Here is an 18,535-nt window from a genome sequence, read left to right on the forward strand (position 1 = left end):
TGAGACAATCTGGTGTCTGTCTTGTTTGTTTCGCCTGGTAGGTCAATGGCTTTCCATCAGCACCCACACTGCTGTGCAGAGTACAGCACGTGGCAGCTGGACATCTGCAGGTGATGGTTTCCAGGTGTTAACCTATAGCAAATCACTGAAAGTCAATGCAGATGTCAGAGCTCTAGACATTCAGCTGCAAAAGCCTTTGCAGGCAAGGTCATGGTTTTGGTACTTGTAGGAGAAGCCAAAGAGAAACTCTGAAAGCACTGCCCCCATTGTCCCAGAGGGAGAGCTGACAAAAGTTTGCTGCTCCATTGCAGAAAAACATTGCACATATGTCCACTGCTCCCTGAGACAAGAAAAGAGTTTAAAGTGTGCGTTTGAAGGAAAACAAAAACTACCTCTTGAATGTTGTCTGTACGTGGCAGGTAAATGAGTCTTTTCTAAGTGAAGGCCCCTTTGTCTCTTGGCAACCCAGCATTTATTCCTTCATGCTCAGTGATGAGAAATTTCCCCTTTCCAAAATTCAAGCCATTTGCACTATTAGCAACATAATCAATCCTAGCCAATAAATCAGCCCACCCACTATTCTTGACAACACAAATTCTGTAGTATGTTAAAACACTGTAATAAATGACAACCTGGTATGATCTATGAGCCCTCTTAGCGTTATCCACTTCATCCAGCTGGGAAGATTATGGCTTCCAAAATCTTCATAATTTTGAGAACTTATGTGTGCTGAACAGACTTGGAAAAAGGTGTCAATTTTCTGGGATTTTAAAACCATTCACCCAGGGAAGACACACTCAGCTTTTCTTGAAAGAAGACATTGGGATCAAAATGTGTTTTCTGCGGCCAAGCAGTCAGAGAGTTAATAAAAATCAACAGTCTGGAAGCTAGTTAATAATGCAAAATGGCTTCTTACAGTAGAAAGTAAAACTTTTTCCTTTTTGGCTTGGCTTATTTTGTATATAGTTCTGTTTCTTGAAGTCATGTTTTACAAATGAAATAGGTTGTCTTTTGCTGTGAGAATATATATATATAGTGGCTTGCAAATATTAAGCCATTAATATCCTCAGTCTCCTTAGGGCAGACACATTGGGAGCATTCTATTTCAGAAATCCAGAATCAATGTACTAAGCCTGCATCCACGACTTCCCACAATTAAAAAAAAATACCTTGTGCAGATTTGCACTGAATGACTCATTATGAGTCTTCTTGATTATTTCTTCACCAGGTAACTTTTCTTGAGAATCTACCAGCTTCTGCAATAAAAATAATGTATGGTGATTCCCAACACCAGAAATGATATCCTATGTACACTTATGAAAACCCCCCCGGGGAACTTGTGGATTAACTCTTATCAGTAATAGAGGAGCTATGAAATATTTAAAGGGAGATATAAATAGGTACCTGGAAGCCATCACTAGGCACATAATAAAATAGATGGCTTGAAGCTTTGTTTTAGTCCAACTTTGGCATTTCCTCTGCCAAAGTGACAGAGTGTCAATTATGTTGTACAGGTATGCTGCATCAAGAAAACATTATTCAAGAGAGGGATAAAGCCCAACTAGTATGCAAGATGTTGAAATAACAAAACTAGGGAGAAAAATTTAAAACTATAAAATATAGTACAAGTGGTAGAGCTGAGAGGAAGCTCTGTTCTTATGCAAGACTAGTAAATATTTACATACTGAAGTCAATGTAATTCATATGTCATATATTATTTATTGTCTAAGGATATACAAACACTTAGGTCATCCACACATAAAGCCATTTTGACAGTTCAGAGCACTAAGATTCAATGCATCATTCTAGAGATCTTTCTCTTGAGTGACAACCTGTCTAATTTTTAAAATATCTTCAAAGGATGTTTCTCAGAATAGCCCTGCCTGATTTTCACCATCATGCTTCATCACTTGTCAATCAATAGATCATTCAGTCAGTCAGTCAACCAATCAATCAATCAGAACTAAATAGTCTCATAAACAACTCCAGGGCTTTTGTATTTCGTCAAACAGTGAAATTTAAAAAAAAAATACAAATTGAGAATTGACATAAGTTGCCAACATTTTGTTTTCCAAACAGCAATTTAAATAACAGAAACTACTAGTATTGTGTGCTTTTACCAGTGCTCAATAAAAGAAATTACGTTTTAACACCAAAAAAGAAATAGAGGTATATTTCAGATTAAACTATAGTCCTTTCCAAGAATGAAGAGTTGGGACCTTACACTGATACATATGTTTACCCATGCCCACACACAGTTACACACAAACATACATACATACATACGTATTTTATAGATTCTAATCCACCAATCATTCCATATTATCAAAATTTTATGGATTCTAAACCACCGATCATTTTTTATATTATCAAAATTCGTTTGATTGGTGGTGAGCGGGATGGTCTGGACATAATTCCAACCTGGAATATACCTCTATACAGATGATACTGTAAGAGATTTCCCAGTCATAATTCAATCCTAGAACATCAGCTAAAAGAGAATCTTGGGTTTTGACATGTGCGCCAATTAAGCTATTGTGTCTCAGCTCCAAACCTGCTCTTCTACCCATGGTGAAGTCTATGCTGGGAGTCTGCAAACTGAGTTTCTGCTTTGCCAGATCAGCCAATAAAGAGCACAGAAAGGGTTGATGGGAATGCAAGGCTACAGAAGCAAAAACAAAAAAACTGTGAGTTCCTATTTGTTTCCCCATGAACTTCCCATGGGCTTGCTGACCGCTTGCCCTGAGCGTCACCCCAGCAATGCGTCTTCATCTGGGAAGTGGCAGTTCTGTCCAGTTGAACCTAGCCTGCTGTTTTTCTGGTATTTGCAGAACCAACTTGATCACACCCCTAGCAGCCGGCTGGAGCCCCTTCTCAGGTGACTCAGTCTCAGGCCCATGAGGCCCCTCTTCTAAGCTTCCAAATTGTAACAGCCCAATCTTGTCTTTTTGTTTTCTCAGTCCTAATGGAGCCTGCTTCCTGCAGTTGCCACCTCCATGATTAGGACAGGAGTTGGCAAACTACAGCTTGTGGGCTGAATCCTGCCTGCTGCCTGTTTTTGTAAATAAAGGTTTATTGGGACACACCCAGGCTCAGCCCTTACATCTGAAGCTCCTGCTTTCTTGCTTCAAAATGTGTTTTCTGCGGCCAAGTCTCAAATAATCATGACAACCTACTGAGTCCGAACTATCTTCTATCTGGCCCTTTATATAAGTAGAAAACATTTGCTGATTTCTAGAGTTCTTTAACCTTTTCAGTTACCTAGTTAACAACTTCATATCTAATTAACTTTTTTTTTTTTTTTTTGGTATTAACTTCTGGTTGTTCAAATAACTGTGAGAGGTTTCTGTTTTCAAACTGGTACAACATGAAACATTTGCAAATTTGCAAGAATTTGGCAAGTAAGAGGATTGTAAAAGAGACCTGGGCGGGGGGGGGTGGGGGTGGGGACAAATTAAAAGGACCTCCCTAAAATTTATGTATACGTATTGCTGATTCACTTTGTTATACAGCAGAAACTAACACACCTTTGTAAAGCAATTATACTCCAATAAAGATTTTTTTTTTTTTTTTTAAAAAAAGGATCTCCCGGAAGAAGCCAGCAAATCACCAGATTCCGGAATTAGCACATTCCTAATGCTAAAGAAAACAAAATGAAAGTTTTGTACCAAGGAGAAATGAGAAATGGTCAAGAGAAACTTTTTAATTGCAGATACTTAAAATCAGATAAACCTGTGGCAAGAATATTTGTGAACAAAACAAATCAAATAAACCTGTGGCAAGAATATTTGTGAACAAAACAAGTACCATTGCCATGGAGACATACCAACAACAGATCAAAAGAACAACTGAAAACTATAGGTCTACTGAGCATGTTTCTTCACTCTAGTAATGTTAGTAGGTCTTATGAAAGTTGGAAATATGGTCTCAGATGACATCTCCATGCAAGTCTACATTCCTTTTCTTTATATGGCACTGTTTTTTTTGGTTATATATTTGAAAAGCTATATGAGAATGAGAAAAGAAATATTGGTATCTACTCATTATTTTTATTCCATCTTTTGACAGGAACCCATTAAGGTATAACTAGTGGGAATAGAGTTTCAACATGATATTCCATTAGCCAACTTATTTTGGGCTTCTTATTAAGAAGAAGTGTTGCTTAATGCACTGTTCTAATGACTAAATCAGGATTTTCCTACCTGGTACACAAGGAAAGCTTTGTTGGCTTTCAAAAGTAAATGTCAGTCACTACAGAGCGATATCAGTTTGTCTACCATCTCTGGAGATTTTGTTAGCAATACTTCTTTTTATTAGAAGTCACTTTTATAAGACATTAAAACCTTATTAATGTTCTTGGTCACTAATTATTAGATGGGCCAGCTAGCCCATCAAGATTTTCCACCAGAATTTGTAGTTGTGTCTTATATTTTCTAAAAGGATGTTGTTTTATACATTTACACACACACAGGGATACATATATGTACACACACACTTCTCAATGGAAAACAATTATTCCTCTTTGATGTTTCTTAATACATGTTTAATGTAAATTGGTAGCTGCTTTGTATTTGAAGCCTGCCATAGTCTTTAATTATGACAAAATATATATGTATGATAGAAATTTGCTTTGAAAGAAATATAACAATTGGAGGAAGCTTCCAACATGCCTTTGGTATTTAGACAATTGAAAAATGATCTGATTTAATGATAGTAAAATCTCAGAGAAAGTATTTTGTATAGTATCCTTTCTGTATCAAGGCTGCCTCGGTATCAGGGGTTGAGCAACTATGGATGGCCCATTGCCTGCCTTATAAATAAAATTTTATTGGAACACCGCCAGGCCCATTTGTTACATAGTGTCTATGGCTGCTTTCACACTATGATAGCGGATTTGAATAGTTGTGACAGAGACTATAAGGCTTTCAAAGGCTAACATGTTTACTCTCTTGCCTTTTGCAGAAAAAGTTTGCTAACCCTGAGCTATATAAATCCAGTATTTCTGATTGTATTATTTGACCTCAAACTGTATCCTGCCTTCTTTCATTAATCTTCAAAGAGCCAAAGGTGGGAGATGTAAATTTATGTCTTCCCCAGTTTCAACGTTTCTAAAATGAATGCATTCCATTTCATTCCATTTCTGATATTCTGCTGCTGCTGCCTGTCTTGACATCGAAGCAGACTCATTCCCTTCTTCTCCCTCATCATCCATGCTCCTTGATGAGCAAGTCTTTCCCCATCCACTCCCCGTGCATCTTCCTCTTCTCTCTCTTCAAATGGGCATAACTTCCATTCCTTCTCTAAACTGTTGTAATAATCTCGAATACACTCTACCTCCCTCCATGCTTTGCGTTCTTCAATCCATCCCCCTCATAAATAGAGCAATCTCACCGGAATGCAAATTGAACATGTCACTTTCTTTATGCAATCCCTTGATTGTTTCTCATCATCTCTTAAGAGTAGTTCTTAACTGAGTTATCATGGCATGTTGATATGAGGAGAGCTGTTCTATGTTTGTTTATTCTAGATAGCTAGATAGCTAGGTCTCCCTGGAATTAAAGAACTGAATTTTGAGATTTTTTTTTTTTGATGAATAAGAAAGAATTCTAGATTATCTCTTTATCTTCACTCCCTGGGATTTAGACACGTTTTGATGAAGAAGGAGAAAATGGGATGAAGTTGCAATTAGCTCCCCTGGAGTTATGCATCAATAGGGCTCTGCCTGTGCAAGGATGGGGCACGTGGGAATTCTTATGAGAACCAGTGGTCTATAGGATAAGGCCCAGAATCTTAGCCTGTCATGATCAGATCCAGGACAGCTTTCTCCATGGAATCTCCCATCAATTCATCATGTGATTCTTCTGCCTGGGATGATGATCTATCCCTGGTTCCTTGGCTCTCCTTTAGTCTTCATCACTTCTGCGCACTTGGAATGCTGCTTCCTAGGCCTGCAAAGCCCTTCCTCATCTTGATGCTTTAGGTACACCTATGTGCTTTCCAAGACTTGGTTTAAATAATTCCTATTCAAAGGCAGCCTTTTCTGATTTCTCCAGCCGGAGTTATACACATCCTTCCCTTCTCTTCTCAAATACCATGTTTATACTTTGGTCACAGTGACTGCCAGATATTCCCCCTACAAGCTGTGTGCACAATATTCAATTATTATATTGTCTTCCCTCTAGAGGGCCTCAACTGTTTTTTTCCTGTCTTCTTTACACCTGCAGTGCCTGGGACCCTGCAATATAGTGGGGTGCCAAAGACTTACTTGTTAAATGAATGGATCTCTTTACACTATTTTTAAAAATCAGAGAAAACATGAATGAGTACTACTGTAACTTTGCTCTAGCCTCTCCTCAATAGGACTAAAACAGGTGAGAAACTTGACTCACACCCAAGACTTATGAGTTGAACGCTACATATTTTAAAGCATTGATGAGTGAAGAGCCTTAACTCAAATAAATGAATTCTCAAAAGATGTGACTTCAGACTTCAGTAAGAGAAGTTTTTTGGAGTAACATCAATCGTAGCATCATTTGCATTGAACTGCATCTTCCACCAACCAGGAAGGCCTCTATTCTATGTGGATAGAGTGGCAAATTGAGGAAGAATTTTGGAGAATCCCATAAGGTTACATTGCCATATTTACACAAACTCTGAAGTACAGCTGATGCCAGATACAGCAGAAGGGTTTCTCAAGAAAAGTTCGGATCTTGTCTTAAATAAAACACACCACCTCCCTCTTCTTAATCCTGTACGCATCAGTTGATGAAAATATCATGCTTAAAAAGCATATAACCAGTCACAAGCCAGTATTTTGAACTTTCAGGAATTTTTTTTAAACCAGAGTTCTTGTCTCTCTACATAGTTATTATGTCAACCAACTGATAGTGAAAATTCCAAACAACAAGCTTATGTACTGCAATCTTATATGACTGTCTTTATTTTTTTTAATTGAATTGACTAGCTATATTTTTCTCATGAAGTCACAGGGTTTAATTAGAGCTTATGACCTAGTAACAATGAAATAGCAGGTTTTCACCTTAGAGTAGTTGTCTTAAAAAAAGACAAATCCATTATAGAAATAGTTTAAGAAATTTACTATGAGACAATTCAGTCTGAATATGAATTGTAAGTAGTTGATTCCTGAGTTTTCAATAATGGCACAGGAAATAATTAAACTTAATCAGTGACAAGAATCCTGGGAAACTGGCAATGCTAATGGGGCTATTTTGCCCTCAAAATTTCCCTGAAAACATAGGGTAATGCCATTAGTGCTGAATTTGCCCACCTGTAGCAAAATCGTTTCCTTAGGGTAGAGTAAATGTGAATAGAAACCACAGTGTGATGAAGAAAAATTCTGGGTTGATTTATGTGTGTGGTCTGGCTTGAACGTGGGTGGCAGAGGTAAGGGGAAAAAAAATTAATGACCTTTCCAGGGCTCTTTTATTCCTCTAATTCTATAGCAAGAACTGGAGTGGTAAAATGAGGGCTACATGAAATCATAACAGGGAGTATCATTAAAACGTTCTCATAGAAATGGACGGAGAATGGGAGATTCTGTAGCATAATTTCACTGGAATGACATATATTATATAAATTGACAGTTGGATAGGGGAAAATAGGATAAAGAAAGGCAAACTCTAGGAGTATTTGCCCAAATCCAACAGTTGGAAAACAGCCAAATAAGTAAACCTTATTAATTTTATTTAACACAGTGTTCCCGTAGTGCTTACTATACGTGTGACACTTTTCTAAATGTCTTACAAATATCAACTCATTTAATCTTCATAACGATCCTATTTGGTAGGTACTATCCTTATCCTCATTTTCCTGGGGCCCAGGGAGATGAATAAACCTGTAGCAGGGCACAGCTAGTAAGCAGTGAGGCCAGGATTCAAACCAAGGCAGTCTGGCTTCTGCTCTTAACCTCACGGAAAATGGACTTCTCCAGCGAGAAAAAGAGTGAGATATCCTGGGAATACACACCTCACAAACTGTGCAGAGTGTTGATCTTAGTTAAAGAAGCACCAGATTAATTTTTTCCTAGCACTAGAGCATTTTCTGTAGAATCCTTCCTTATTTCCCCCACTTGCCATCCGCCATTGATTCTTCTCCAGGGTAAAGAAAATAAAAGAAAAAGAGAAGCAACAGCAAAGTGATCCAGACAATCTGGTGAGAGTTTTCTTGATTGAGATATTATTTATTAGTGCCATGGCTCTACTAATAGTGTTGAAATGAGAGTTGCTTTAAACAGTTTTTGTTTTTCACAAAGGAAAGTTTCTTCAATTTTTTTTTTTTTTTGAAAAGCTATCTGTGATTGCCCTTAAGCTTTTATCTCACCAAAGATGCAGGGAAATGAGAGATGATTACCCTTTACCTGAGTCTGTGTATGATTAAAATATTGCATGGCTCTCTTAATCATCTATTCCTAGGGCTGCAAAATTCTCCATTATAGTGGACAGTGTAACTTCCTTCAAAGTCAACTGGAATTGATGGAGCATTTTCTGTGTGTGAGTGAGGTGGAAACCTATACAATGTCACTGACATTCTCTTGGTCACCATGCAAGGGACAACTTTCCTTTGTCAGCAAACTTGACACTACTTTTCCCTGTCCTCCTGCAACCTCTCTGACATTTTGTACCTGAGTTTTGGGAAACTGAACTGACTCATTTAGTATAGGGTTGACTCCACTCCAGGCTCTCCATTGATACTGAAGGATAATCGGTTCCTATCATTTCAGGCAGGGTTCTAGTAACTCACATTTCTGAGCCGTTCTAGTCTGTATCATCAGCATGCCTTGTACTCAGCCACATTGAATGTTGGTGTGGTTCCGTGTCCTTGTGGATATAGCACATAGCAAAGCCACTTAAATGTGTGGCAAAATAGACAGCAAGCTGTGCGACCTAGAATCTTAGCTCTCAATGCAAAGTCAAAATGATTTCTCAAGCAAGGCATAGGGCAAGTACCTTGTAAAGGGAGATGACCGCTCTGTCAGTTTCATTAGGTAAGGAGTACCTGTGAAAACCTGAGTCTTCCCTCTACTAAAGGAGACTTCTTCAAGGCCCAGTTACAAGGACAAATGTCTCAGATGTCTTGCCTCATCATACGGCCTGAAATGATCCCTACTCTGCCATGAGTGATGCACATCAAGTGCTGTAAGGGTGCAGTTACTGCATACTAAATTGTATTGCATGTTTGTGTATGTGCGTGTGCATATGTGTGTATATATCACAGTTGCCCTTTGAGTTGATAAATATTGTATATAATATTTGATAATAGTTGTTAATATGGTATATAACTTATATATTAAGGCCAGTGCCTATTACATAAAAGACCTAAATACTTATTTATCAAATGCCTGATTGATCTACACAGCTTGTCCTGCCTCCAGGTATGTTTTTTGGCCCACGGGTATACTGACATACTAAGCAATACTATTTAAGCTGTTTCCCTGGGTTTAAGACCAACGGTCCGTCTTGCCTGCTTCTCTCATTTGTAAAGTGAGGCATTTAGAGAGTATAAAGTTATAAACAACGACAAGGGCAGTCTCTTGCTTGTGATTAAAGAAAATCACATCTTTAAAAATAGAGAAGATGCTTCAGATGAGTTGGGTATCCTATGGTACTACTCTTTTGTAGCTCTGAAGAATTAAACCAAAACTATCTAAATATAAACCTTTTAGATAATTAAAGATATAACTTTAAAAGACACTAGATAATTTCTAATCCTTACAAATCTCTTTCTCTGTCTGTCTTTGTCAGTGTAGCTTACCATCTCCTGGCTGACTAGTGTAGTGAGAAAAAAAGTGACCTTTAAGGCTAACAGATCTGAATTTCCATTCCAATTTTCTACTTCCTAGCTTTCTGGACTTAGGTAAGCTGCTTATTCAGGGGCTTGGCTTTTATATCTGTAAATTTGGTGTAAAATGATTTATTAGCAAGGATATAACAAGAACAGATGATGTTATGTCTATATTACTTAACACATAGAAACACATTAACTATCAGTGTCCCTTCCCTTTCCAGTTGTGAATGGCAAGTAGAAACACTCCTCTTAAAACAATTGGGATCTGATTTAAACAGCCTGATCACTCTGGAAAACTAGTCTCCAACAAGAGCAAATTCAAGAGAATTTCCTCTCACCCATATTTTCTTACCTTTGATAACTGAGAGACTGAGGTATTTGTCCTCAAAGGCAGGAAGTTTGAACAATACATCTGCTGTACTTTGCACCCGGTCTTTATTGGATTATGCAGCCTTACCTAAATAAACAAAAACATACCAGACACATCCTCCCCATTGAGTGCAAAGCCAACTGAGTCAGAAGATCACTTCTTTGTAGTCTGACACACCTTCAGGAAGATCAAATACCAAACCACTTTCCAGCTGCAAGTCCTAAGTAGAGCTGACTTTCCGGGTGTGAAAGACTGTGAGTTGAGTCAGAACCTCTTACAGCCTGGGGAAGGGATTAATGACAGTGAATGATCTGACGCCTGCTCAGTTCCCAGCTATAACAATACATTTAATGTATTTTTATATAGTTAAAGTTATTAGTATGTAGTTATGATATATTATAATATATAATTTGGTATATTATATAACATATAATAGGATGTATTTTATTATACAAACTTAATTCTATGTTAAAATATATTTAAAAGTATATATATTTATGTTTGTGTAGAGATGTTTACACATCTATACACACATACACTTTTTGTTGAGTTGTGTATATCCTGGTAAGTTGAATGATCATACTTAAGAAGATGTAATGTAGTATTGTGGTTCACGAGAGAAATGTCTGCCTATACAATGCTTCTGTATTTCAGAACACAAGTAAGATTTGGTTTTTCTCTTTCTTAACCTTTCTTGTTTTTGTTTATCATCAAGTTTTATGGATTCTGTCTGCAAAGTGTCTCTCATCAACATGAACACCTTGGTTGAGGCCTTAATTTCTCACCTAGCATATCGCCATAGATTTCCAACAAGATTTCTTGCTGCCATTCTTCATTCTCTTCAATCTATACTCCAATTGTAAAATGATCTTTTCAAAAAGTAAAGTTTAGGATAAGCAGGTTAAAGGTTACTTGACCCAAGTTATGGAATTCTCCATCCTCCACCAGAAGCATAGATCCTCAAATATCACAATGTCTCACATGCCCAAAGCAGAGATGGGACAAAACCCAGCCTTTCCTCCCCATCCAAGGCTGATCCAACATGACAGCAGGGACACTTAGAATTATAGTCAAGAAACATTTTTGTCTCCACAATAATATCCCCATGACCATTAGCTGTCACTCTTTATCTTTCCCCCTGCCCCAGCCTTATATAATCCGTAATTTACTTTCTGTCTCTATAAATTCCGTCTTCTAATTTGGGCATTTCATTTAATTGAATCACATAATACGTGGTCTTTTGTGCCTGGTTTCTCTCATTTACTCTAATGTTTTCAAGTTTTCCCTATGTAGTGGTATGTATCTGTACTTCATTCCTTTTTATTGCCAAATAATATTCCATTGCAAGGGTATGCTGCATTTTATTTGTCCCTTCTTCAGCTGATGGACATTTGGATTGTTTCCACTTTTTAGCTATTGTAAGGAATGCTACTGTGAACATTTGTATACAAGTTTTTGTGTGGACACATGTTTTCATTTTTCTTGGGTTTATACCCAAGTGGAATTGCTGGGTCACATGGTAAATTTAAGTTAAATTTTGAGTAATTGCTAATTTTTTTTCCAAAGTGACTTTATCAATTTATATTCCCACCAGCAATGTTAAGAGGGTTTCAGTCTCCTCACATCCCAGCCAACACTTGTTATTGACTGTCTAGTGGGTATAATATGGTGTCTCCTTGTAAGGCTCCCCTTCTTGAAAGGAAAAATAAAATGTTAAATAACTATCCTTTGCTTTGCCGCATGCGACCCAACTGCCATCAATAACAATGGTTTAGAGGGTGAATTCTGCAGTTGATAGTAGAAGAAAAAGATTCCTAGATGTGGTTGGTGGTTTCCCACTTTTGGAATATATGACATGAAGAACTGAAATGACTAAATGGGAGGCACCTTGTATTTTAAGAATGAGGTCTGCAGCAGAGACTGATGGATGAATAAACCCTTGTGTTCTTCTCCATATGTGCCTAGAATGCCTGGGTCTGTGGCTTTGAGCAGGCATATACCTGGGACCCTCATTATGAGAAGAGCGATTCCCTTAAGGACAGAAAGCAGAGCCACTTCTTTCATTCCTCCCTCTTCTGTATGTTCAGGAAAGCTGCAGATATCATGGAGCGCTGTGAAATGAACAGCTGAAGCTGCATGGAAGCCAAACCACCCCAGAGCAAATGTCCATAGTGATAGGCTGAGGTGGAGGCTTCCACTCAAAAATCCTTGCCCCTCTTGTGTCATGGGTTTCCTATTAGGCCCTAGGATGGATAGTAGTCAAGAACACCAACAATTTGACAATTTTCTCCACCTATGGACAGTGTTCTATGCATGACAGTTTCTTTCAACAAAAGGTTAAACTAATGGTGTCCATTTAAATTAAGGCATAATTCAAATCTCTTGTTGAACCACTACTCAAAGAAAATTACCCAATGTGGATAATTCTTAACGAACCACAGTTCTTTGAAGCTTCAAGAATAAGCAAAACAGGCTTAGGTTAATGGGTAGCTGCAGAGGCGGTGAGTATTCTAGCTTGGCCATGTTGGAATGTTTCTCAGCATCCAGATGGGCCACTCCGTAGACCCATATTTAAAGTAGCCCAGCACTCTTTCTTAGTCCATATTTTCCGGTGACAAGGAATTCCCTCAAAATTGTACCACTAAGAGAGGATGTTATAATAACACAACAAAACATTGGAACTGAATTACATATGGTCAGTCAGTCAGTCGTCGTGAGAACATAATATGAGAAGACACTGAAACCACTATAGTCATCCCTCCGTATCCTCAGGGGATTGATTCCAGGACCCCACAGATACCAAAATCCGAGGATGTTTCCGATATTTCCTTATATCAAATGGTGTAGTATTTGCGTATAACCTACACACATCCTCTTGTATATCTTAAATCAGCTATAGATTACTGATAATACCTAATACAAAGTAAACGCTATATAAATGGTTGTAAATACAACGTAAATGCTATGCAATCAGTTGCCGGTATGTGACAAATTCAAGTTTTACTTTTTGGCACTTTCTGGAATTAAAAAAAATATATTTTCGATCCACAGTTGGTTGAATCTACAGATGCAGAAACTGTGGATACAGAAGGTATGTAATGTTCTTTTCATGTTTCTGGACTGCATGTTTTGCTGTCTCCCTTCTCAATGGAGTTCGAAAGCTTTCTTTCCATTCTGCATCTTCTAAGCCTCTACCTCAGTATGCAAATGGGCAGAGACATTGATGTGTGTGCAGAAAACAAAAACAAGAGACCAAAGGGAAGCCAATTGAAGTGTTAGACTGGGGGCAGTGGACACTGAGAAGGAATCTAAGGACGAGTAAGAACTGCTAATAGCTTGCTTAAGAGAGAGAATAAACTGTAACGGGGGCGGCTCTAGAACAAATTACGCAAGGAGAGAAAGTCTACGGCGCTTGGGCTTTCTTTTCCTGTGTAGCCTGGTATGTTTTACCAAACCAGGAGCAAACTCTTAAAGGGACTAATCTAACCTTAGAAATGCATTCTCACTTTTCATTGTTGGTGTTACTATTTAGGGATAAATGTTCTCTAGCCTTAATGAAATCAGTGGGTGTCACTTCTAAGTAATTGTAGTGGAAATACATGACATCCTCCTTAACTTTTACGAAAGTGTAAAACTCTTCTGTAGTATAAAAAGATATTGCTTATTTAAGCTGGAAATGAGAGAGATTTAACCTAAATGAATAAATATATCTTTGCAGTTATATTCAATATTAAGATTCTATATGAGACAGAACTAAATGCTTTCTTCAGAATTAGAGCTCTTCTTGAGGGGGTGAATTCACTCAAGATCTACATTAACACTCTGGAAACACATTGCCTGTCACTTCTTATTGCTTGCTGCTTAATTAAAAGGGATGTCAGACACTTCTGAAAAGGCTCTGGTAAATTGTCAAATTCAACAAAAGAAAGAAAATTTTAGATAAAAAGCACCTTATGTAAATTATGCCTTCCCCCAGCCCAATTTCCTTCCTTCTTCTAACCACTGTTACCGTCACTTTAGGTGACTTTTGTCTGGCATTTAAAAATGAAATGTGATTCTCTGATTCACTCCTTGGCAACATTCCCTGAAATATTCTGTTAAGTGTTTTCAATTATATGCCAGTCTCAATAGGATCCCGGTAAGAGTTTTAAAAAGAAATCTAGTACATTATATTTTGCAGTTTGAATGCTATTTATCTTGCAATAAATATAGATAAATTAAGCAATGTTAAAAAATCTGATCACTTGAAATCAATAAATTTGTATACAGCTGAATATATATTTCAAAAAGTTGAAGATTTTAAAGGGTCATTTCAAATCTTTGCATTATAAATACCATCAGATTTATAAGCAACTACACTGCAAACTATTTAAACTAAAATTATCACTGTAACAACTGGGTTCTTGGTATATTTCGTTATGTGTATTTATTTACTGTTACGTAGAAAATGCGTTGCTTATTGGCATTTAAGTTGTTAAAATTATAAGTAAAAAAATTGTTACATAATTGAGGACCAGCGTTATTTGGTGGAAACTGCACTAGTATAAAAAAGAGAACTCTTGGGTCCCAGTGCAGGCTTCACAATTTTCCAAGATGTGTGGCCTCTCACAGAGTATTTAAGTATTTCATACTTCAATTTCTCCATCTTTTAAATAGAGATTATAATATGTGTCCATCTTATGGGACCACAGTAATATTCAAATGAGAAAATTTGAATATTCAAAGGCTTTGTAAATTATAATATGCTGCATAAATGCAAGGCATCATTGTTTTCCCTTCCAGTTGTGATAGCTCCATTGCCACTCTTTAACAAATGACGCTTTAAAACAGATTGTCATTTTCAACTTTTCTCCAGCTCTCTTGGCTATAAAGGTAAACAAAGGAGAACCTATCAGAGTCCAATTTGGTTGGTTGTGACATTTTAAATTTGTTGTCATGTTTTACTGACTTCATAATGTGTTTAGGGATATATAACCCAAGGCTTCAGGAAGTAAAACAAGTAGGGAATGGAAATAAAAGGTTGATGATAGAAATCTAAGATTGAATTAGCATGAAATTAATTAGAAAGTGAAGATTTTTATAACTGCATGTCTACTTTAATGATTCCTGAGATGTTTATAATATTAAGGCATCATTATACAATATTTAATAGAAACATAAGTGAAAGTTTTGAATGAATTTTTAGAATATTAAAATCAAGAATTTACAGACTCTTACTGTGATTTGTAAAAACATAAATTATCCAAACAAATCGACCCTTGTCAAACTCCTATTTTGATAGATTAGCTAGACCGGGAGTGTTATTGCTGGGAAAACACCCTGTTCGGTTAATTTAAAAGAAAGGTAAAATCCTTTGTTATTTGCCATCAGGATAAATGCTGTAATAAGTAATTGTTCTCTGAGTAGTAGCTTCTCAAAAGTGTCATTTCATTCCTTTTTTGCATGTTTCACAAATTTGAATATTTCCCAAAGACAGTAGTATGCCTTCAGCATGAATAAGATGATTATAGGATGACAGGATTTTTCTTGAGAGCCATTTCAAGAGTCATTATATATACTTTGTCAGCTTGCAGTTGGATGCCAGATGCATTAGGCTATGAGACTACTACTTAAAATAAAACAGAATAAGATAATTATGGAAATTGACCAGTTGCAAAATGAAAAAAGAAGTCTGCACTCCATGTTTTAAGAAGTTTATTCTTGCATCCAAGAGCATGTGACTGAAGATCCATGCTCTACCCGTTGACTTTTCAGTTCTCCTTCAGGTCTCTTATTGATTTCCAGGGTATGAAGATTAGGCAACTGTGATGCGATCTTTGCTTTCATTCCTGTGTGGGTCCCAATAAACAAACCACAAAAATGTGAGGGAAAAAAATGTTACTAATTGATGTGCCTTTAGTGTTCAAGTTGTTCATAAACACAAACATTTTATTGCTTTGGTCAATAAAATGAGATCATCAAGTGACAATGGATGTGGATTAATTATTTTTTCAATGAGCAGAAATGAAGGAGAAAGTTATGTTATATTGTCATATGTTCTAACTCTCAGATGTGCTGGAAAGTGGCAAAAAGACATGGAGAATGTTGTTGATTATTTGTTGTGTAGTTTATTATTATTGATTAATGAATTATATTATTGTTGATTTATTTATGTATTTATCTTCCTATGACTCCTGAGCTGCCCAGGTGGACTGTTTAGGTTTGGAGCTAGATGAGATCTGGCAAAGCAGGGAGATTATTTATTTATTCAACAAATACTATGTACCAGCCTCTGTTCCACACACAGGTGACAGGAAGTTCATGAGACAGGCAAAATCCCCAAAGTCCCTCTTCTAATGGGTTTTATATTCTAGTATTTATATACTAGAGAAAGCCTTCTCTGGGGAGGTGACATTTGAGCTGAGTCCTGGACAATGAGAAGGAAGAGTTGCTGGAGAGAGAGCTCAAGTAGAAAGCCCAGTGGGAGGAAATGAGGTTGGTATATTTGAGGAACTAATACAAGGCCAACTTGGCCATAGTATGAGAGTAAAAGGGAGAGTGTTATAAGATGAGGTCAGAGGGCAATTAGCATGGGTCTAGTTGTTTGTGGGAAATACATATTCTTTTCACTTTAAAAGTATGAGTGAAAATATGGTAAAAATTTAATGTAACTAACAACTCATGCCATCACTAGATATTCCCAGCATGCTTTGACCAGCTCCCCTGACATTACCAGAAGATGAAAATGGCCAGTGTATTAGCATGCTCCGCCTGATAGACACTGCTCTGCTGGATGATGTATGAAATTAAGGGAAAGAAAGGGCACTTGATCTATGTGTTGAAGATACGGCAAAAATTCTGACATGAAGACGTATTAAAACTTTTTATTTTCTTTAATATAGTAGAAATAAATGGTGCCTAGAAATTCTGAAGATTTGGTTCTTAAGGAGAGATTACTCCATCTAGACATTTTTCTATAGTAGAAACAGAATGGGAACCGTCAGTCTGTTCAACTTTTTTTTCCCCTCAGTTCTTTCTTTTAGGTGGAACTAGATTCTGATTACGGCATCATATATTTCAAATATTTAAAAAAATCAAGTGTTGCTAAACGGCTTCTAGAATGAAGATTTTTAATCTTGAATTTAAGAGTCGAGGGAAGCTTTTTGAAATTGTATAGATAATTCTTTATATACCAGTGTATATACGAGTGTAAGATACCAGAAGATTCTATAGTAGAGTAGGCTATCAAGCCTAGTAGATTCTGGAGCCATGCTACTTAGGTTTAAATCCCAGCTCTGCTGCCTATTAGCATGTGACCTTTGACAAGTTACTTCTCTGTGTCACCATCTGTTCATTTCAAAAATTGATATAATAGGGTTACCTATCTGATAGAATTATTGTGATGCTTAAATGATTCAGTTAGGATCTAGCATATAGTACCATGCCTGGAAACATAATCAACATTTCTTATTACGTGAATTTTTCTGGGAAGAAAGTTCATGCAAAACCCTCTCACCCCTCACCCCAAATAAAGAGAATTAAGAACAACCGTCAGAACACTTCAGGAAAGATTATTTTTTAAAGTGGCAGTAGGCTAACATGTGGAGGTAATTAAAATCCCAATCTGTGCTTGTTATTTCCTCTCTGAGGATATACTCATTATCCTGATCTTGTTTCAGAACCACTAAAGTTAACATCTTACCTTCCTTTATTATTAATTTCTTTCAGTGTCATATTAAAGATTTTGTTCCAGTAAAAATAGTAATAACTACTTAACCTTGAAACCTACTTCCAATATGGAATTATCTCTCATGAAGGAGAAAAAAATTATAGTTCATTTAAATAGAATTTTAGAAATAAGCTTTAGTTAAAGCAATTATGGTTCAAAAAGAAGTCCTCTTTTTCCTTTAATTGAACTCCCATGCTGGTATCCTTTTGTTAATTGGTGGAGCACTCTCCACCAATAATAACTACTAAATACTTGTGTCTGTCAATGTGGTTGGTACATACTGGATGGAGAGAGGGATTTTCAAAACTCTAAAGAGAGAAGTGTTCTGAGTTGAGTTTTCTTTTTCTCTTTGACACTTCCAGAGATGCTCAGGATCATGGCGGGAGTCAGGCATGTTTCCTAAACCTGTGTGAACTGTCTTATCTTTGTGTTGAGTTCTGCACTTGTGATAAAGCTGAAGAGTGCCTGCCTGGGTGCATGCAATAGGCAAAATTTTATAGAAAAAAAAAATGCAGTGAATTGTTGTCACCTCTCAACATATAATGTAGCTGAAATAAAACTTGTATGCATCCAACAAAAAAAAAATCAGAATATTATTTAAAATCAAATATGGAATATCCTATTTAAATCAAAGCCAGAGTTAAATAAGCATT

The 18,535-nt window shown here is 36.8% G+C and overlaps 1 protein-coding gene across 41 annotated transcripts in view; it reads left to right on the forward strand.

Annotated features, from left to right (window-relative positions):
* LOC307193308 (uncharacterized protein) overlaps positions 1 to 18,535 on the forward strand; it is a 1,334,119-nt gene that overhangs the window by 944,063 nt on the left and 371,521 nt on the right. For 38 of the 41 annotated variants that reach the window (XM_079935107.1, XM_079935108.1, XM_079935120.1 and 35 more), the window contains one exon: positions 13,226 to 13,265. The exons of the other annotated variants lie outside the window; for them this stretch is intronic. In XM_079935107.1, coding sequence (XP_079791233.1) covers positions 13,226 to 13,265 — 40 coding nt within the window. The remainder of the gene's footprint in view (positions 1 to 13,225; positions 13,266 to 18,535) is intronic. 41 annotated transcript variants of the gene reach the window in all.

This window comes from Stenella coeruleoalba (genome assembly GCF_951394435.1).
Source record: "Stenella coeruleoalba genome assembly, chromosome: 10".
NCBI lineage: Eukaryota > Metazoa > Chordata > Mammalia > Artiodactyla > Delphinidae > Stenella > Stenella coeruleoalba.